Genomic DNA, 22890 nt, shown 5'->3' with positions numbered 1-22890 from the left:
GCTGCTTTCAGTTCAGAGGTCCATGCTTTCCCGTTGTGCACCAACAAATCTGAGAAGTGAATGAACTGTTGACAGGTGGTGTTAGGAATGTAGCAAGAGAGAAGAGAAATGGCTACCAATGATAAGACCTATGACCATTGCTGCTAGGAAGTCTTGATAGCTGTAGGATCTTGGCTGAAAATGCTAAATTAGGAGTGACTTTTGAAATCTTTGGGCACCCAAGGCTGTTAGTTTCTTCCTTTACAAGAGAAAGGTTGACACAGTCGGTATCTATTTGGGGGATAAAAGGTGAGTTGGTGTGAAAGGAGTTCTTATGGGGAAGACTGCCCCCAGGTGAAGCTTGAAGACTTGGCACTCTTTCCTCCCACCAGGCGTTTGGTGCTTCTTGATCCCGTGGGGGTCCCAGAGACCCCAGGGACACTGTGGCATTCCTTGGGGGACTGGGCCTGCTGGGCTTCTTTCAGTTCCCTGGAATTAAAGAGGAAAAATGTACGTTACTTAGTCCTAAATTAGAGATAGTATTTATGATCAAAACTGATATAGATATGGCATGGACATATATACACTACCAAACATAAAATAGATAGCTAGTGGGAAGCAGCCACATAGCACAGGGAGATCAGCTCGGTGCTTTTTGACCACCTAGAGGGGTGGGATAGGGAGGATGGGAGGGAGGGAGACACAAGAGGGAGGAGATATGGGGATATATGTATGTGTATAGCTGATTCACTTTGTTATAAAGCAGAAACTAACACACCATCGTAAAGCAATTATACTCCAATAAAGATGTTTTTAAAAAATTAAAATTTTCTAAAAAGTGAAAAAAAAACTGATAGAGATTTTTCTTTTTATTTCAGTATTTATAGAAACAAGCCTGAATTATACACGGAATAGAAAATTAGCTCCTGTGATTATCTTAAAAAATAGCTACTTCACACATGCCTCAACACACAGCAGGCTTGGCTTACTGAATTCTACTGATTGGGGCATAAATGGTCTTTAAAATTAAAGAAAAATAAGAGAACAACACTAGAGGCTATATATGAAAGCTCCAGGGGTCCGCGAAGTACAGCCCATAGGTCAAATCTGGCCTGCCATCTGTTTCTGTAAATAAACTCTTACTGGAACTCAGCCAGTCCCATTCATTGGTATATGGTCTATGGCCACTTTCACATCACTCCAGTAGAGTTGAGTCGTTGCAGCTAAGATCATATGGCCCACAAAGGGTGAAATACTATCTTGTTCCTACAGAAAAGTATGCCAACCCCTGGTCTAGACAATTTCAAAAAGCAAAAAATTATTGAGTTGCTTATTAGGAAGGATTACCTGACAAAGGCTCAGTTAGAGCTTCCACAACTCATTGCCAAGAAATCATTTGGGGGACTTTTCAAACCAATCATTTTAAGATGGGTTGTACAGTCAAAAGAAACTGGACCCCTAAGTTTATTCTAGACAAGGACCATTTCTCATCCGCTTTTATATCTTCAACAGCTCACAGTATGTAATAATTACTTCAAAATGCCTTCAGAACCGTGCTCAAACATCACTTCCTGACCTTTACAATACCAAACCCACCCTATCTAATTAATTAATTTGTGAAATGAAGGAATAGGTTAATAAATAAATGCATGCATGAATACAAGCTTACATGCATACGTAATAGGACTGCTTCCTTTGGCTTGGAAAAATACCTCTTTCTCTAAACATTTGCCAAGACAGAATATCTGCCTGCCCCCAAGATTTAATGGATTTCTAATAGATATCTTCCCACTTTAACTATGGTTATCTTATATCGGGTGATCATCCACCAGTTACTGGTCACTCAGAATCCTGCTAATTTCTTTACCAGTTGTATTTTCTTGTATTCATTTGCATTGACTGGAATTTTCTCTCTCAAGCCGTCTAGTCACGGAGCATCCAGCCCCTTGTTACAAAGGGCCCCATGCTACTAGCCTCCTTGTGGGCAGGGGCCCCTGTGTCATACTGTTGGATTCCACTCGAATCCATAGAGAAGACACATCAGACCAGTCATGTCACTGTGAGTAGTACATCAATAGATTCTCAACTCCAGCATCCAAAATCTACCTTTCCAGTGTGGCTGTCTTGAACTTTTCCAAGTTCAACTGCTGCTGAAGCTCTTCTGTTTTCCCCAGGGAGGGACAGAGAACTCGACTTTTGGCCAGAGCTGCTGCAGAAGGTCTCTCTGCTGGATCGGGGTGGATCATGTTCTGATGAGGTAGGACCAAAAAGGAGGAAATAGAACCTTCACTGTTGGGAAAAATCTCCCCACCCAAGCCAACTCCAACCCAGCTTCTGCCGGTGGATTTTGTGAAACTCGCTTCTCCTTTGTGCAAAGGGAAGAAATAAATGAAAACTTAGCTCCACCTGGGACAGGAATATCATCCTTATCTGGTAGCATCAGTCATCCGTACCTTTGAGTTGTCCTTAAGTAGCATATTTTAGAGCTGGATGAATGATGAACCAGCTTAACTGCCTTAATTTTAAGCAGGAAGAAACTGAGGTCCTGAGATAGAAAGTGGCTTGTCTAAGTTATTGACAGGCCCAAGACTAAAACTCGGGTTACCCAACTGCTAGTTCAGCTCACTTTCTACCATAACGTGCTCATTTTTCACTTAAAATTAATTAAGGATATCCCACCATGACAGTATTCCTACAGCATTTATCTTCAGGTAGAGGATGTGTATAGCCTAAAATGACTGGAATACAGTCAAAAATACCTAATATATGGAAATTAGTAGTGTCGAATAATGAAGAAAACACTGACCCTCCCATCTGGGGAGCAACGTTCAGAGCCAGCTCCACCACTTATTATGTAGCCTTGAGCAAACGTACCTTTGCTGAAACTCAGTCTCCCTTTCCTATATTTAGGATAGCGATATTCACCTTCTGGGCTATTGTGAGAATTAAATGAATTCACATATGCGTATTACCTAGCACAGGGACAGCGTTGAGGTACTCAGTTAGAATCAACTAAATCTAAGAGCGATTTACACATAGAAATAGGCGATTAGGCTACGAACAGAAGACCGCTGTGAGGAAAGGTTTGCCTTCTTTCAGGAAAGCAGAAGTGAGGAAGGACAAGTTTGGAACTAAATTTGAAGTGTTCAGGTAAACTGTGAAACTCAAACTTAATCTCCAAGAGAGTAGATATTTCTAAGTCTATTTTAGGGATTCTAACCAATCCTGCTCCTTAAGCTATGAAGTAAGTCTTACGTATACATTGCTTTTCTAGTATAATTCTAGCTTCTTGACAGTGTAGGTGTTTTTGTACCTCTCTTTGTTTCAACATAATACCTTCCTTTCCTTGTCCCTTCACATACTCAGGTATCATTAAGGACAAGGAACACATAGATTCCTAAATTAACATTATGCCTTTAATCTGCTCAAATAACTGGTGGGATTGTCAGTTATCCATCAATAAAGTAACTTCTATTTCCTCTATACAAGCAAAATTCAGTTTTTTGAGTAATATCACTGTTACCATTGACTGTAGTTAGAACCGTGATATAGGAGCCTAAGAGCAGATTTGATTTTGGAATTAATCAATTATCGAAAGTGAAACACAAGTCAAGGAACTGCTCTGAGGCTTGGTTTCCTCATCTGCCCACCTCACGGGGTTATTAGGAAGGGTAAATGAAAAATACAATAGGAGTTTTAAACTATAACAAAAGGTTTTCATGATATGCTCTAAGTTTCCTAGAGAACCTTTCAGTCTGTCCTGTTTTTTCTGGGCTTCCTAGTCATGCTTCCGTTCCCTTCTGTCAATGGCACCACCATTTCCCTTTTCCCACCTATTTGCCATTACATTTTTTAAAAAACAGACATTTCTATCCTCTCTTCATTTCATTAGAGACACCACCTTGAGTAGTTGGTGAAATTCTTTGGAGAGCTCCTGAGGAATGTCTGGAAGATTCCCCTCACGGATGTGATGCCACGCAGCCCCATTGGTAGGTAGTGACTCTGCTCCCGCAGCCACTGCAATGGTCAATCCCAAGGCAAATATGTCTGCTTTAGGAAGGTGCTGATAATTCTTCAAAACAGAAGACAGGAAGGCCAGTTAGTTCGCCAAGTGAAGGGAGTCTAGACTAAAACACAGCTGGTAAGAGAGATTCATTTGAATGCACATGAACTTAAACAGACGCAGTGGGCAAGGTTATATCTGCTGTGGTTAGTGGTCTATCTCTAGGGAAGAGAGGACAGGGCACAAATCCACTTGATTAGCACTGCCCTGCCCCGAAGAGTCTGAGGCAGAATCTCAGTGCCATTTTGCTCTCTCAGGCTCAAAGAGGCTTGAAGCATAGATTGACTGATCACAGATAGGAAAGACTCCTCTTTTTCTCCCCTGATTATTATCCTGTAGAAACTTATATCCTTCCTCGGCCAGACTCACAGACATCTTAGAAGGTGAGCAATAACTGAAGGTCATTCCAATGACCAAAGCTGGAGGTGCTATCAAAAGGATAGTAGCATGATAAAGATGGGTTCGACCAATAACAGCTTCCTTTCTACTAGGAAATCCGTAAATTTAAGAATTCTAAGAAGTATTAGAAACAGTAAAGGACCTTCACAAAAAACAGTAAAAATTTTGACTAATCCATGTTTGAGCCAGCTTTCCCCACGCTTTTTTTGCAAAAGTTTCTCTCCTATCTTTGGTCTCCATTCTGGATAGAAAAAGGATAATATAAATTTAAATTATAAATATATACTTTTCATTTCCTGCACTGTCAACATTCATTTGAAACTCAAAATGTTCAATGGATTATAAAATACCCTCCATTTCCCTAATCTATACCTCTTGCAAAATCTCATTAGCCAGGAAGCGACTATCTCCCTCTTCCACTTTGGGCTTGCTTATTGATGTCACATGACCCAAGTCACCTAAAAAAAGAAAAAAAGAAATAGAGTTCTTTAAAAGCATGTCTTTCTTAAAACTGGAATAAATGGAGTAGTCATCAGCATAAATTTTATAGGATAATAGTATACCAATCAGGTTACAAGACAGACTCACCAATTTTATACATCACATTGGCAGAGAGAAACCAATCAGCTTCATTTTCAATCTCTTCCGGGACTACTGGAGAGTCACTCTGCATCTTATGACATATGAAGATGTTACCTGAAAAAATACAGAATTGTCGTTAAGTAATGAATCCTAAACTTTTTCACCCGAGATTCTTTTCTGTAAATAACATTTCAGTCACCCTCCTTTTCTGTGTGCATGTAACAAGACTACCAAGGTTTCTTTTCTTCCATGGAATCTCTCACACTACTTCTGAACAGCTGAGTGATTGATAATACCTATTTCAGTGAAACTTAAACCTCAAACATACTCCATCCTCTGAAGAGGCTGGTGGCCTCAAAACAAAGAAATAATCAAAACCACAAAATAGTAACATTTCTTCGCATTTCACATTAATGAGAGCCTAAACCATGCATTTCTGCTCACTTTGATCAGGGCTGAGTTAGAAAGACTAGAGCACTAGCTGTAAAAAGTCAGGATGCAGCCAATATGCTGTCACTTATCTATGCGGTAAATTAAACACTTATTTTCATACTTTTGATTCACTATCTGGGAATCTTTACTCTCTGTCCTCTAGGCCTGGGGGGAAATGGTTAAAGCTCTTTAACTGAAATTTGGGCAGGGGAGGGGGAAAGGGGAACTGATGAAAGGGATTCTGCCAGCAAACAGTCTTTGACACTTGATAGACACGCAGGCACAGATTCTGACAACAGTGGGAAAAGGACTAAATATGGCGAGAGGAGAGCTGTACTGACTAGGTTTGATGTCCAGGTGCGCCATGCCAGAGTTGTGGATGTACTTAAGCCCAAGGGAAATCTGTAGAAGGATGTCTTTGAGTTTGCACTCTTGGAAATGATTGCCAGACTTTGCGTTTTCAGATATAGCAGCTTGCAAGCTCCCACCTGGGAAAGAAAAACAGAGTAGCCCCGCAAAATGAGAGAAAAGGTATGAATCTTATAAATGAAAGCATAGTACGTATTCAATAAATTCCTCATGAGTGAACGCAGTCCAGCAAGTATAAACTGCTTCAGTGTCAGTTTGAAACATAAGATCTGATCCCTGTCTATACCATAGACATATTGGAAAGAGGAATTAAGGGCCTTTAAAGAGGAAAAGAAAATGCCATATCCTAGGTATCCAATATGTGGCCCTATTGCTTTGAGTATGCCCCAACTAACATTTTAAAAGTTTTACCTAGTTATTAACCAGAAGGCCAATCAGGCCTAGTCATGTAGCTACTATGGCGTTGATGAATAATTCCATGTTGGTATCAAGGTAGTAATTATAGGCCATTAGTAGTTTTTATGTAATTGGCTTCCAGTTTCATTCCATTAAAATATATATCATGAGGGCTTCCCTGGTGGCGCAGTGGTTGAGAGCCCGCCTGCCGATGCAGGGGACAGGGGTTTGTGACCCGGTCCGGGAAGATCCCACATGCCGCGGAGCGGCTGGGCCCATGAACCATGGCCGTTGAGCCTGTGCGTCCGGAGCCTGTGCTCCGCAATGGGAGAGGCCACAATGGTGAGAGGCCCACACACCACAAAAAAAAAAAAAAAAAAAAAAAAAATATATATATATATATATATATATATAATGAAATAAGAACATGTAATGATTGCTGACCCAAGGAAAATATAAAACCTCCATATACACCTAAACCCTATTTGAGCCACCGTGTTTGTATATCAACTATTTATCATTGTTATCAATAAAAAGATAAGACCCCCCCCCAAGGCCGCTCATCTGACTACCTGATCTTAGATACTCCTATCCTAAGGTATTAGAATGCTTCTGAACCCTTTGTTTCATTAATTAGCATTTGTTGGCGGCCTCTTCAGTCGAATTAGAGACTCCTGGGACCCCCTGTCAGAAAGCCCACAGCTCCACCCTCCAAGTGTATATCAGAACAGGAGGATCTGAGATGATAACTGTACTTTTAAGGAAATTGATACTTTAAAGTATCTATGTAAAACTGAATTTAAAGCTTGAGCTGCCATGTTAAAATAAGTTCAGAAAGGAGAATTCAGCCCCTTTCAGAAACACAAAAAGGGCTAAAGTAAAGGTTATTTTTTTCCCCCTGGGAGTCTTCTTAGGAAAGAATTTATGGACTGTCAGAGACATTAATTAGAAAGGAAGAATAAGTAAAGAAAGAGTGCGTTGTGCTTGTTAAAAATGCAGTCACCTCAATACTAAGTTTGCAGATAAGGTTATGAGCTGTGACAAAGCCCCCGGGTCCCCACTAGCCCGGGGGGTTCCTTTAGGACAGGGCCCACAGCTCATTCATCTTCACTGTGCCAAGGTCTGGCATGTAATAAGTATTTTCTGAACTGAATGTCTATTCTGGCAACAGAGGGAAAAGAAAGGCTGAGTCAAGGGCCCTATGAAAGGTATGGAAAGAAAGAAGCATCCTAGGTTACGTAGGATCCACTTAATATGTTCCTTTAGATTATAAGCAGGGGTATTTCTAATCTCCTGAAGAGGTGCGGATATTTAGTAAGGGTAACTAGACCAGTACTAGCAGCACTTTTATTTACTTAGAATCTCTATAGGTCATATTAAAGATAGCCAAGAGGTAATTAGAAGAGTAGAAGTTACTGGAAAGTACTCGTTTATACGACTGTATTAGAATATCCTCATTTTGCTAGAGCTAAAGCTGGTTGTCCACACACTCTTATAGAAGAGCATAGTTAACTGTTCTTTACTAAATAGTATTAACAAGGAAGTATGTGTTTATAGACATAGCAATACTGAATGAACTGCAAACTTAATCCCTCCTAATCTCACCCAGCTGCACTGAAGCCTTAGCCTGTAACCCAAGGTACCCCCTGGAGTTGGCTCCCGCCAGCATGGTGCCCTAGGAGGAAACAGCCAGTTCCTGGCAGCTCTTTTCAAACCACCTTTGTGAGATGAGTTGCTGAATTCCTTCCTTTAGATAAAATAAAGATACTCACCCTCCTTGGCAGGAAAAAAAAAAAAATTAAGAAAAACATATCCATGTTTTCCTGTCTGCTCGTGAGGCCTAACAGATACCGAAACAAATAAATAGCAAATGCCTTCCAACAATGAGATGCAAAAAGCAGGCCAACGACTGCTTTGTGTTCCTACATTTGTAGGATATTGTGTTCCTACATTTGTATTCTCACAGTCTTGATTTTAGGTTGCCACCAACAACACAAAGCCTATTTTTCTGCTGGTAAAGTTGTTCCTTATTTGGTAGAAAAATATAACCAGTATTCACGGTGTTCCACAGAAGACACAGACTTCTGAATGTCACGTCACTTGAGCAAGTATGAGAACCACCATTCTAGGGGAAGATGCCCTGTAAAACTTCCGTGACAGAGATGTCAAAAGAAAATACTGCCTTTAGGGAGAGATTAATCATCCAGTCCTGAATCGGTTAGAATCCTGGTTGTTGCAGAATCAGCCTGCTACCGGAAAACCTTCAGATTTCTGAGGCTGGCCCAGAGGTGGCTTGTAGGGGATCTTGGCTAGGGTGGCAGAGGAGCAGGGAACTTTTGATTAGTTCAGGGTTCAGGAGGGACAGGAGGGGAAATCAGATGACTGTTAGCCTCTAATAGTTAAAATCTAAGTTATCAAAATCATCTAACTTATAATCAGAGTTAACACCATAAGAGTACATGTTCCAGCCGGACTGCTGTGAGAGGCTAGGGGTGAGGGGTAAGGGTGGGCATGGGGAAACACGGCATAAGGATGAAGAGATGAGAAAGAGGGAGAGGATGCAGTGGGGAGGGAGTGGAAAGAATGAGCCACTGACTACTCTGCTACTTTACATATACTTCGGGCTTATTATCCTTTACTTAGAGCCATCAGGCAAAGTCTCAACATGGATTATCCTTAACTACAAACAAGGTAAAAGGGCATGCTTTATTCTCCATGATCAGTTCACATATGGAAGGTTCAATGTATGTGAATTACATTTTGCTAAATTACAGTCCCATTTTAATTGGCAAGCGTTGAGTGAAGCTGGTGAACCTCCATGATGAACAAACAACGATTCCCCGTAATCTATTCCATCTAGTCAGACTCACTGCCTGGCTTTCACGGCCCACTGCAGTCTTCCCACCCTTTACCTTGCTGATCTTATTTTCCTCCTGTAGGGTCACCTCAGGCCTGGTAGTCTCCTTACCATCTGCTAGGCCAGACCCTTCCCAGCACGGTGCTCTTAGCCTGCCTGCTGTTCCCCTAACTGGGTGGTCTTCCTTCTCCTTGCCTAAACTCTAGTAATCCTTCTGCAAGGTCTCATTCAAGTCTTACCTCCTTTATGAGATTTTCTCCGGATATGCTAATGACAAGTATTATCAAGTTCTTTCTATGTACTGGGACTTGATATTGTGCTAGCATTTGACATATATTGCTGCTAATTTTCAAACTACTCCCTTAGGTAAATATTACTGTCTCTTTACTCATTGAGATTAAATGACAGCCCAGTGATCCTACAACTACTATGTGACAGAGCTGGATTTTGAACCCAGGTCTGCCTGACTTTAAAGCCCAGGCCCATCCCACCACACTGCCTCTTGTTCACATTCGTCCTCTCTGAACGCTTTGTATCCACAGTTGTACCATATGGCTTTGCATCAGATTGTCTCTTTTGTATTCATTTTAACAGAGCAGATGGAACAAAGCTCCTTGAAGATAAGGACTTACTTACCTTATCTCACGCTACAGTATTTCTCACCCTAGAGCTTAATACAGCGTGGAGCCTCGAGAAGGTATTGAAATGTTGAAAAGAATTAGAAGATGATTTGTAATAGATCACTTCATCTTATTCTTTTTGAAAATTTGAAACTTTTACATTGCCCCAGTTAAAATTTACATTGCCTGCAGGTTAAAATTAGTTGTGTTTTGCTTTATTAATTTTTTAATTTGATATTCTCTTTGTTAGTAGCTAAATGTCATGGAAATAAAATCAATCTTCTTTATAGAGAGAGGGAAGAGAGAAAAAGAATAGGGAATCTCAGGTTATGATAAGAGGAAATTAAGAAGAGAAGATGATAAGAAAGTCTCAACCTCTCAATCACAAGTATAATGAAAGGGTCCATTTTTTAATCCCAAAGAAACTATTAGAAAAAGGGATTTGGGGTGAGCTTATTAAGGAAAAAAACTCATGAAGTTCAAAGGTAAGGCTATGAGAAAATCAGGCTCTAAGGAAACAATAAGGGAAATGCCAAATCATTATTTTATAGGATATGTCTTCTGTACCATTTTCTATGTTTTTAGCAACTCGTAATGTTATTTACTTACCTACTTATAAAATCAATCATGTATATGGTGATGAAGCTTTATCAGTGATCACTGCCCTCAAAAGCCAGGCTGGACATACATACTCAGGGCTATCCAGTGGTCATCAAACTTACCCAAAGACAGACTGTACTATTAAAGAAGCTCAGGGTGGGTGTACATGTTGTGGGGGGGATGCCGTTATCCAATATCACTGTGGCTAAAATATGGATTGTAAAATATGGATGCATCCTAAAATGATGGCAAGCTTCTATTCAACTGGTAGCACTTTTCTACTTTACCACTGAACATTTTGATGAAAATGTATTTCCAAGAATAACAATACACAACTACTGTTATGTCACCCCTTAATCATAGATTAGAAATATTAATCATGGATTAGAAATATGTTAATCCAAAGGACCACTCTTTATAATTTAAGTAGCCCAGGAAACAAAAAGGTTTTACTGGTTACGGTGTATATATGGTCCTGAAGGATCTAGGAGAATATATCTGAGGTCACTAAGTTTCAGTCCCAGCACCCCACCCCACGCCCTTACTCTTCTGAGAATACTTAAAGCTCAAAGGTCAGAAGCAGCAAGAAACATGAACAATCCCCAAACACAGGAATCCACTTCAAAATTAATCAGAAGTTGGCTATATAAGTTTACCACCCCTTCCCCAAAATCGTAGGGACTATGGCTTACATCTTTTAGAATACCTAGTAAATGGTAAAAGGATGATTTACCATTCAAACCACCAGGGTGAAAGTTTTCTCTTTAAGTATTAATTAAAGTGTGAAGGATGTGATAGCTTCTGTGTATTAGCTGTGCATCAGCTTTGAAAGAAACACATAACAGCATAAGCCTGAAATTCCTTTCCAGCTCAACTCATTTTCTCCAGCTGTCTGTTTCCAAACAAAACAATAGTACAGACTTTTAGGTATGACTCTAATATACCTGCCATAAACTACAAGAAGGAGGCAGGGATTTTTTTCTGAAGACTTAAAAGTTCATCTCCCTCTCCATAGATATTAGACCACATACTTACCATTGCAGTATTCATTCTGAATGACCATGTGGTCATCTTCTGCCCATGCAGAGTAGTAACGTACCACATGGGGGTGATGCCCAAGCACCGCATGAGCATAAACTTCATGCATAGCCAAATTCCTAAGAGACAGAAAAGCACTGAGAAAATTGAATCAAGATAATAGACATACAAAGGCTTTTAAAAGACAAGCTCTGAGGCATTACTAACAACGGCAGAACATTTACTGAGTGTTCACTGCTTGCTTACTATTTTATCACATTTAATGTTTGTAACGCCTCAGTATGATATAGTGGCAAGGATTAAGGCTTTAGAAAATTACGTGACTGACCCAAAGTCAAGCTGGTGATAGTAGATCTAAGACCAGAACCTTGGTTGTCCTGGACCAAAGTCCATGGTTTTTTGATTGAACATGACATATGTAGAGAGGAATCTTGGGTGGTTATTACCTCAGCAGCAGACCTGCTTTGATTCTTTTTTTAAAAAAATAAATAAATTTATTTATTTATGGCTGTGTTGGGTCTTCATTGTTGTGCACGGGCTTTCTTTAGTTGTGGTGAGCGGGGGCTACTCTTTGTTGCAGTGAGCGGGCTTCTCATTGTCATGGCTTCTCTTGTCGCGGAGCACGGACTCTAGGTGCCCAGGCTTCAGTAGTTGTGACACGTGGGCTCATTGGTTATGGCTTGTGGGCTCTAGAGCTCAGGCTCAGTAGTTGTGGTGCACGGGCTTATTTGCTCCATGGCATGTGGGATCTTCCCAGGCCAGGGCTCGAACCTGTGTCCCTACATTGGCAGGCGGATTCTTAACCACTGCGCCACCAGGGAAGCCCAGAGCTGCCTTGATTCTTACTTTCACTGTATCACAATCTAAAAACCCTGATGGGCTTAAGAAGAAATGGACTCGATTGTGGATATTGTGATGGGCCCTCTCTACCTTCCCTATGAAGGCTAAACAATCATTATAGTCAATAGTAAACTCAGCCAGTATGATGTAGTCACAGGGACAGTCTTGGGGGCAGATATTCATTATGCAATAGGAAATCCAACACACAAAAAAGCAAAATATAGTACTTGATCAATTTCATTATTCAAATGAAGAATTCCAAAGACTGATGTCAGATTCAGCATTTTAGTATTATATTCCCCAGAGTTCATAAAAAGCAGTGGCTGAATCTGAAAATATTTGTTTTCCTTGTGGAAAGGAAGAACTTTTGAACATTTAGTTCTGGGAATGAAATTTAAATTTTTGTTAGTTTTTCCTTGCTTACAAGGAAGGAAACTTTGAAACTTGACTATTGAATTTATTATTCATGCAAAGTAGAGATAACCAGTGAGTTAATAATAACTTGGTAATATTTCTGATGAACTAAACAGGCACCAGAAGATCATTCCATAAATCTATTTGTTAAAAAAAAAAACCAGTGAGACCAGTAGTAAAAGCCACAAGAACTACAAAAAACACAACAAAAACACAACACGATCCCAAATGCTCATGGTATATTTCAGGAAATAACTTATCTCTGATCTTGAAAATTCAGAAAGGTTATGAATGTGAGACAACTTTCAGTGGGTCGAGGCGGGGGTGATTAAAAAAAAGTAGCAAATGACATCAGTGCCCTGATTCAAAATGCTTTGGCAAATCCAAGTGTGTATTTCTAGTACATTTTAAAGGTACTCACTCATCTGATGATCCTACCAAAGGTTTCGTGGAACGTTTTATTGCATAAACACATCCATCCAGCCTCTTAATGCACTTGTAGACCGTACCAAATTCCCCAACCCCGATTTTTTCCACCTCCAAGAATTCTTTTTCATAGCGGGAAGCCATGTTGGTTTCTCGTAGAACACACCTCTGAAATATTTCAGTAAAAAAAATAATTCTCCCTGACATATTGTGAGAATAAAATTAAGGCATATTATTCCTAAATTTCTCTAAGTTTTCAAAAAGCCTTTTGAGGCAAATCCATCAATATTCTTGGTAGCAAACGCCTCTGCAACCCTGCCACAATTGCTGACTACCTTCTCTGTGTTCTTTATAACCTGTCATACAACTCTGTACTGACATTTCTCTTTGCTATATTATTACATCTTTTTCTGTATTATTTCCTCTGTCTGGCCATACTCTTCTTCCCTATATGTGCCTAGAGGGGACACCTCACTCACAGCCAGAGCTACTGTCCTTAGCTGAAGGAGCGGGTGGGCTCTCGGAGGAGGATGTTAAACAAAGAGAACGCCTCTCTTTGACTCTTGTTTACTTGTCTCACAGTCTGGCTGCTGACGTTTCATCTCAAGTTGAATAAACATACTGTGTTCAGTTTGCTTCCCAAAAAAATCTTAGTCTGGAGAACAAAATTGTCAAATTGATAATTTCAGAATGTGTGCTCAGATAGCAACCACTCCCGCTACTGGCCAACTAGCGACATCACTCATTGCTCTGCTAGTAAATAACTCAAGCAAGTCACTGAACTCCTTTATCAGTTTTCTCATTTGTAAGATGAGGATCATAGCAACTATGCCTCAGGGTCCTGTCAAACATCACATGAGAATTATATCTGTTACAAATATATATATATATAATTCTCAGTAAATGGTGGCTATGATGACAAAAATATGCGGAGATTTATATGAATCTCAGTCCAAGCTGATTCGTCTCTGTGAACTCATCTTTTCCCAATGTCCTCCTTAGCAAGAATTTCTGCCATCCAACTTTAAGTGTTTAAAATATCTTGACTCTTACTAGCTCTTCATTTTCAACATGCAGTTCCAACCAGTCTTCATCAACAAGATCTATAATTTCCCTTGCCCTTAGCCAGTCTCAAGCTGTTTCCTCCAAGTCTGGATTTGCTACAGCTACCAGCCCTCTCTCCATCTCCTCTAATAGGAAGATTGCTTTTGCAAAATGATGCTGTAGAATCAGACAAACCTGTTTCCCATGAGGCACCCACACTTTTTTTTTTTTTACTAATTTATTTATTTTTAACATCTTTATTGGAGTATAATTGCTTTACAATGGTGCACTAGTTTCTGCTTTATAACAAAGTGAATCAGTTAGGAACCCACACTTCTGATCAGGGGCCTGAAGGCGCTGGTAGTGCTTACCTGGCTACCTTACCAGCCTCATCTCAGACACCAAGTACCACCTTACCATCCATATCACTCCCTCCCCCTCCCCCTCCCCGACCCTCCCCCCTCCCACTTACATGCACTGAACATTATAATATCATGAAAACATGCCTATGTTCAAGCATCTTAATGGCAATTTAATATTCCACTGACTTTAAACTATAATTTACTTGGCCATTCTTCTATTATTGGACATTCAGTACTCCCTTTTTTTTTTTTTTTTTTGCTATTACAGTTAAGGCTGCAACAAATATCTCTGGTGGTAATATTTACAGCACTATTTTCTTAGTTTATATTATCAAATGAGGGATACTAGATCAACATTATAAAAATCAATGGATACTGACACATTTAAGAGCTAAATTTTACGTATAGACCTCTGGCTTTATGCCCTTTTTCTCTGTTTTGTCTTATTCATTTTTGGACCTTAAAGATCTTGATTTTTCCCTTCACTTCTTCTGGAGTATATAATTTTTCCCCAGATCAAAGACAGTAGCAGTAGCCTTGAAGAATACTCCAAGGTAATGGTTCAGCAATAGGTTTGTTAGACACTGTCTGGTAAGGTGTGTGGAGGGTTGGAGAGGAGAGCAAGGAGAAAGGAGGGAGTGAGGGAGAAAGAAGGAGACATTAGGATGAAATGACTGTGTTACGATGGCTGGACCAAAGAACTGTGCTCACCTTGGCAGGCAGCCCTTGTTCTACCTTGCCTTCTCCTGGACCAGCTTCCTCACTTGGGGAAAAAAAAAAGTGATATCAGAGTATGATTAGCACTTATTGAGCCTAGTACTATGCTAGGTTTGGGGGCTCTACAAGTAAATAAGACAATTACGTCCCCTCTTCAATCTAGATTTGGGCACAGGGATAAACAGAAATTTTCAATACAGGAACTTAGGACAGGATAAAAACAAGATATCAAGGGATACCATAGACAGCACCCAATTCATTATCTGAAGAGTAAAAGCCTTTCCCAAAAAAGAGGACATGTAAGCTCAGATTCCAAGAATGAGTAGGAACCAGCTAAGACAAAAAAACAGGGTTTTAGGCAAATGGAACAAGGTATGCTGAGATGCGGATCAAGAGAGTGCGCAGAACGTACCTGAAACTCTAAGGGCTCTTCATCACCAGTGTACGTTTCCCCTGCAACACCCGCCTCCCTTAGAACCCGGCCTGTCTTAGGTTCACAAGCCAACTGTAAGTATGGCAGAATGCGCTCTAATCCTGGCAAAGATGTTTTCAATTACTTTTCATTAAGCTGAAGTCTCTGACGGACACCCTCTTTGGCACGAGCAGATGCATCCTGGATCTTTAAGCAAAATTTCAGTTTCTAGATCAGCCAGCTAGGTTCTTCTTCCGGACGAGTACAGTGTAGAAGGGGCAAGTGGAGGACATTACACGCGTGCAAATTAGGTGATGCAGGACACTTGTGACTTACATTTAATACTACATTCTAATACTTTATAAAATAACAACGCCACAGTGAAGAAGAGGGGAAAATACCCTCTCAGCATCACTAAGTTATTGTACTAAAATGTCATCACTTTCAGGGCCAGGAATTCAAATCAGCAGTCTTTTCCTGCTAGCTTCAGTGAGAGGTGAAGCCATTCACTCTGAAGGTTTACAAAGATCCTAAAGAGCTAAAAGCAGTGGCCTAGTAACAAAAATAGACCAGTGTGCTTGTGCTGAAGTCCTGTTTACTTAAGACCCAGGAAATAGTATTGAGAAAAACCTATTCTGGCTACAAGGCTGATTAATATGTAGTCATGGATTCCAAAAGAACACAGCACATTAACTGTTCTACAGGCTTTTAGATTGTTAGCTGTGCGTTTATTTTGCCGAGTACCTCTAAGCATAAATGACCGGCCTGTTTCAGAGGTGCTTCCAGTCTATAAAAAAGCTGCATTGAGGATACGGTAAAGAAATGTCCCTGAGTAATCTCACTCTCCTTATTTAGGTGATTTCTACCATTCAGTGGCCTTTGTGGAACAATGCAGCTGGCTTTCCATTTATTAGCACCTCCGAAAGCAGCACTCCCTTTTTCTCTTCAGCCAGCCTTCCATCACCCGCAGAGAAGTTCAAATCCTTGCTCTGTAGCTGTCATCACCAGTCACACCACTAAACTCAAAACAGCAATATACTCTCTGGAACGAGAACTACACCCTCCCCAACTGCTGGACTCGTAGTAACCAGAGGGGAGCCCTTGAGTGCAGTTCCATAGCCCATTCAACTTCCTAATATAAGACAGAGCTATTGCTTACTCTGCCCTGTTCTTTCAAAGAGAAGGCATTTCACGGTACACTTCAGAATGGAAAGGTGTTACGATCTCTGTGACAAAGAAGGTTAAAGCCAGCGCTGACATTTAGAAAGGAGGGAATATATAAACACGATGTCGACTCATTCAGACAGACTTCTCGTTTATTCCTAATGTTTAACACTCCCCCTTCCACTTGGCAATAGTAAGATCAGTTCTCAAAAGTCATAGCAACAGGACACTTACAGGTCGCCTCGGGTTTTCCGCTTGCCATTGGATTTAAGGAATTGTTTCCTATAGGACTCCGGAGTGAAGGGATTAATATTGACCAGAGCCAGTGAGGTCATCGCGTCGGTGAAGGGACCAGGTGTGAGCTTCAGATGCTTAGAGCTTCGGGAGGGGAGCTTCCCTGTTGAAGAGATCTCCGGCTGGCTCACCTGGCCCTGAATGAGGATGATAAAAGGCAAATCAGAATGGAGGTAATTTTTTAAAAAGCGTTCTGTATCAGTTAGTTAATTAATATTTGAACCAAAGAAAGTTATTGCTGAAAGATACCCCTTAGAGGGTATCTGGTTCACTGCAAACATTGTAACTGGTCCTCTTATGAAAAATACAGATTCCCACTCTACCTCTAGATATTTTGATTCCTGGGATCAGCACAGCAATCTATACTTTTGTTAAGCTCCACCCTCTTCCCCTGGGCGATTCTGATAGTCAGCTCTGAGACCACCAATTCTAGTCCTACCCCCAGCTTTTTAAAGATGACCTTTCAGCTTAGACAAATGAAAATGACTCTAGAAGACCTGGTGCTTACGTTCTCAGACTGTATAGTTAATTTCCCCTCAATTATTCATCCCAATATTTGTTTGGTACCTACTAAGTAGCAGATGCTGGGTTAGGTGCTGAAGGGACCAGAGGTGAATTCTGGCTCTTAAGGAACGCACAGTCCATTCATCAGCAGTTCATTGATGTTTCAGAAATAATCACTTTGTAAGGGAAAGATTTCATAGACTATCTAAACATGGAAAAAGAAGTTTCCAAGTCCACTAAAAATGTAGCACAAATTGAGAAAAGTTCCAGAAAGTGGGGTAAGGAGACTGAAAAGTAATACTCTAAGCCCTTAAGATGCAAGGCTTTGCAGTGGCTACAACTAGCATACCAGTCAATAGGAAAATGTGCAGGGCTTACCACTCCAAGTGGGGTACAGTAAGAGAACATCGGCCTAAAACCTAACCAGAACTAAATCAAACGACAGAGGGGAGAAATCAAAGACAAAGAATTCTGATGAGATGGCAGAATATGCTATAATGACCTAAGTGCCAGGGGCCAGAGGAATAGCTGCGTAATAGATCCGCAAGAGGACAGTAGTAGACACAGGGGCCATGCTGTAAGCTCATAGTGTAATCTTTGTACTGTGAGGCTCTTCGGAAAAGAGTTCTGTTTTGATATTCTCTGCACATGACTTTCGAGTGTAGAAGCAGAAGCTAGATTACAATATGATTCAGTATATAAAAATGTAATTGAAGAATGTGAGGCTACAAAGAATGGATATTAAACTTACTAATGAATACTCATTATTAAATTAATGATAGAAGCAGAAATACTCATTAAATGATTGATAGAAGCAGAAATGAAGGAAGCTATAGAGTACACATAGCAGCCTAACATTTTTTTAAGTGAAGAAAAATTGACACAGTCAAGAGTTTTGCCAAGGGTTTTGCATACGTCTTAGAGTTCAGAGGGTCAACAGCCCTGGGGATATTATCAGACAAAGCCATCAATGACAAATAATTTTCCCATAAGTTTATTGTAAGGGTTGAGTATTGGTTCAAAAGAAATAAAACTATACTGGATGATATTTCTCAGTTGTCAATGTGATTCAGGAAATGAATTTAGAATTATAGTAAATCATTTTCTGAAACAGTTTTCTTGTGATGGTGATTATCATATGGAAAATCAAATGCATCTGTCACATATGAAACAGTGGGGCATCCACACCGGGATCCACACCTGGTATGTTTCACATAGTTCCAGTTGCTACAGTTCGAGGACAACAAAGAGGCCTAGAAACTTTTCAGATAAAAGTAAGGAAAAGTATTCCTATCAGGGAAGACTATCAGAATTCCTAGTCTGGAAATATGAGGGCTGATAGATTTTGGGAACTCCACTTACAATATAGTAAATGATGTTATGTTAATATGGATTTTATTGCCAAAGTGATAGAATTATGAGTAATCCTTTTGAAACCTAAAAGAACACAGCTTGCAACAAGATTTATGAAAGTGAGTTCTGCCTAGAAGTAAAGTAGACTGAAAATTTCTGGAAAGATGACCAGGTTGAGGGTATAAACGTGTTGCAGAGAGCGTAGCTACTTCTATATAAGTAACAGCTCTTACTACAGATGATTAAGAGAAAGGAAATTTGGGGAATAGCTCCTTGACTTCTGAAGATGGTGAGAGGAGAAGGAGGCAACCTCCCACTAAGACACAACATCACAGGGACTGGGAAAGGCTTTAAAGGTCCAGTTGGTACAATTAGTTCCCTGATGCTTGAATCCCCGGTACAGTGTTTTTCTACCAAGTGGTCATCAAAGAGCGTTGAATGCATTTAGCCACAGGGACCTTACTACCTCCTAAGGAAGCTCTTCTATCTCTAGATAATTGTGCTAGGAAGTCCTCATGGGGACCTGAAGTCGTTTCCCATGATTTCTGGTCCTATCCCCTGGGCAAGGCTGAACTAAGCCAATCCTCCTTTCCTCTGCATTCCTGTCTTTAGCACAACATTATGAATTATCATCCCCCGGCCTCTCTCCTGACCTCGATCCAAACTATATTTTTTGTAAAGTGTGTACATTCCCAGTTGCATTTCGAGTTTCCTTCCCAAATGTTGTTTTCTTTCTGTCCCTCAAATCTTGGCATCTCTAGGGTCCCTAGCTTGGACCACTCCTCTTCTTACTCTGGCACACAGACTGTGTAAACTTAAACACACCCATGGCTTCAACAACTTCCTAAATGCTGATGATATCCAAATACAGACCTTCAACTTAGGTGGTTTTCCTGCACTGCAGAACCACTTATCCAACGATTTACACCACATCTCTTTCTCCAAACCTGTACATCCTCTAAGGTCACCTACCTTGATTCAAGGTACCATCTACTCTGTCAAGCAAGCAGGAAGCCTCACAACACCCTAGGTCCCTCCTTTTCCCTCAACCCCTCCATCAAGTCAGTTAGCCATTCCTAAGCAACTCTCAACTCATCACTGTCTACCACTATCCAAGTTCAGTCCCTTCTTTTTTCTCAGTCGATCTATGATGAATACTGCCCTGCCCCCATGGTCTCTCCCACTCCATTCCATCCCTCACGTGAAGGTCACGATTTTTCAAAACTGCCTCTGACCAAAACCATTTAATGGCTCTCTCAACACTCTCAGGATAAAATCTCAGTGTAGCAGCTACCTACCTACTCCGGCCTCACTGCCAGACCCCTGCCACTCTGAATAACAAGCGATTTTCCTGGTGTAGTGTGACCTTTCCCCTCCATAGCTTGGTAGATGCTTTTCCCTCAGCCTCGAGCTCTCACTCCCTTCTTTTCCTAGCAAACTGCGAATCATCCTGTAAGACTGCTCTCAAACATTACTTCCTCTGGAAAGGTGTCCTGGATATCTCGAAACTTAATTCCCCACTTTTTCTCATCATGCTCTACAAGTCCTCTAGCATACCTGATCTGAACTTTATTTACCGTTGTTGTTTACCTTTATTCATTCTGTAGGCACTTTTTGAGGTAGTGAAGGGTTTGCCAGCAGAAGGTCTGCTAGCATATCAAGGTGTTCAATTAAGTTTTCAGTGAGTGGATGAAATACACATACCGTGCCGTGTCTCCCCCTGCTTACTCTTGTTCTGAACTACATGCTCCTAGCCCACTCTCCCCACAATTTCCATGTATGAAAACCATACCAACTTTCCTTGCCCTTCATATGCTTCCTTCACCTTCATTTCTTTCCTGTCTACCCACTGAGAAGCGGTCCACCCAGAGAACTCTGACCACTCTTGAATCACCTATCACATAGTATCCGCAGGCACGTCTCCCCTGCCAGAGACTGCCTCATGCTCCCAGCCCACAGTGGGTTCTCAGAAAATAAATGGTTAATTGATTGGTTATTGGGACCATTGAAAAACCCACAGGCAGACGCCTGAGCGTATTAAAGTAGCTTGTCTACCATTCAAACAAGAAGCTTAGTATTTCCTGGTAGTTGTGGTACCCATACTCAGCAGGTACAAAAGAGACCTGCTGACAGCGACTGCGCTGCCTTCAGAAGCACAGATGTTATCCTGATGATTTAAGCACCTCAAGCTGAGGCCGCGGGAGCTGATTCCAGGCCTAAGGCTCACACACCACAGCACCAGTCTATTAGAGGTAACCCTGCCCCAGTCCCGGCTTTAATAACATGAATGATGTAACAGGAGCTCAATCACAGCAAGGACAAAGGAACCTGCTTACTTGGGACCTTTACCTATTTGCCATCCTCAGCTTATAAAGGAGTATCAACCAGTTACCTCTGTGTTCACATATAAGAGCCTGTACCTCACTAGACCAAGGAAGGGAGAGGACTTCTTTCTGGAAAGAGCAGCAGCAAAGAGATAAAAAATATGTTAAATAGTGAATGTGAACATTCTTATATTAGGAAATATTAGTAAATAATCACAGAAGAATAGAGCCAGTTGGCGTAATGGCAGGAACAGTAGACCAAGCCCCGAAGAGCATGTTTCTCAGTCCTTTCTCTGCCGTTGGCTGAGCTACAGGCCACTTTCTCTCCTGAGACCTTGGTTTTCTCATAGGTAGAGTACAGGTCAGGCTGTAGATCTCAATATTTTTTCCAGTTCCAATATTCTTTCACTAGGAACTTTTTCCCCACCCAAGATTTATCTGTGGCCTACACCAATGGTTTTAAGAAGACAGCTGGCAAGACACTTAATTCTGTTTTCCGGTAACTTTAAACTCTTCTTCATTTTCACCAGGAAATACGGAACTGAAGATAGATACAGCCTGTGAAACAGATCTGTCACACATACATAGGACTGGGCCCTCGTTCTCCGTCCGCCGAACTGAAGGAACACAGACCTCAGCGGCCTGGCTCCCTCCTCCCCAGCGATGGACTTACTTTGGGAGTGAAGGGGCTCTCGCAGCGCGGCGGCTTGCCCTTGTCTGGCGGGGCTGGGGTTTCAGGACGTGTGAGAGAGTGCGACACTGGAGTTCTCAGACCCTGACCTGGACTCACTTGGCCTTTTTCCTGAAATGTGTTGAGGTCACGTACGTCACTAAGGGGAGTTCTGACGGGTGTAAGCTCTACCGCCTGAACAGATCCTGAATCCTGAGCTCCAGGCTTCTCGGGGGTTCGGCTCCGGGGCTCCTTGCTCTCCTGTGCTTCCTTCTGCCCTTCGTTCTCATGCTCTTCCTCACAAGAGGAAAAGTTTAATTTCTGCTTCAGTTCTCTGTCCTCATCGTTGTCACCCATCTCAGCCAAAGAGCTTTAGAACCTAGGCAAGGAGACCTCTCAGCAGGAAACACTACAGAGCTGCAGAAATAAGGAGGAGAAAAGAAAGCAACCTGGCAAGTTCCCTAACTCTAGCCCGGCTTTCCTTCTGCCAACTAACAGCTACATGGAGACACACCCTTGGTTTACTCACTTAAGTACCACGTATCTGTGTGATCTCAGCTTCTCCTTATTTCCATTCTGATTAAAGAAGGCTCCAGTAACCCTTTGAGCAATTAAATCCAATTATGTATAGAATGCTTCTGGATATCCCACAGTCTCCCTGAACCCATGTGCAACAAATTACTAGGGAAACAGTTGGATTCTTTAATTTAGCATGGCTTTAAAAATACATATTCGCCCACTGGGAACGAGCTCATTATTGGAAAGAAATTATTTTCACTCTTTTACACCTACCATTTAGAAATATCACCCTCTCCTCTCCCCCAGTTCCCACCTACCCAGTGGCTAGCAGCAGTTCCTTAGAACTCAGTATCACCTGGATATCATAATGATCCTTAAACATCCGCTAACATATCTTGGCGGGAGTTCATCTCCCTAATAGAGACACACCTGAGATCTCTGCCAGACACACCTGTCCTAATTCAGGCACCTCCACACCCTCCGCCCACCCCCAGGTATTAGCAGTTAAAGGT

General features: G+C 41.2%; 1 protein-coding gene across 1 annotated transcript; it reads right to left on the bottom strand.

Moving 5' to 3' along the window:
* Window positions 1–311: 311 nt before the first annotated feature.
* Window positions 312–22216, bottom strand: WEE2 (WEE2 oocyte meiosis inhibiting kinase). The gene is made up of 11 exons (XM_065884137.1): window positions 21863–22216; window positions 16949–17145; window positions 15133–15184; window positions 13011–13183; window positions 11333–11454; window positions 5797–5943; window positions 5030–5137; window positions 4814–4899; window positions 3881–4051; window positions 2086–2228; window positions 312–468 (listed from the first exon to the last, which is right to left on the bottom strand). Exons 1-11 carry the CDS (start codon window positions 22214–22216, stop codon window positions 312–314), a joined length of 1710 nt encoding a protein of 569 aa, XP_065740209.1.
* Between the last annotated feature and the right edge of the window lie 674 nt (window positions 22217–22890).

This window comes from Phocoena phocoena, chromosome 9, assembly GCF_963924675.1.
Source record: "Phocoena phocoena chromosome 9, mPhoPho1.1, whole genome shotgun sequence".
Lineage (NCBI taxonomy): Eukaryota > Metazoa > Chordata > Mammalia > Artiodactyla > Phocoenidae > Phocoena > Phocoena phocoena.
Note: the sequence above shows the minus strand (reverse complement) of the source record. Positions and strands in the feature narration are given on the sequence as shown.

Excerpts from the sequence above, each read along its gene's own strand:
- WEE2 (XM_065884137.1), bottom strand. The coding sequence starts at position 22,216 with ATGGGTGACAACGATGAGGACAGAGAACTGAAGCAGAAATTAAACTTT. Across the intron at positions 4,900-5,029 it reads CAATGTGATGTATAAAATTG|GTGACTTGGGTCATGTGACA; the intron begins GTGAGTCTGTCT and ends TTCTTTTTTTAG. Across the intron at positions 4,052-4,813 it reads CTAATGAGATTTTGCAAGAG|AATTATCAGCACCTTCCTAA; the intron begins GTATAGATTAGG and ends TCTGTTTTGAAG.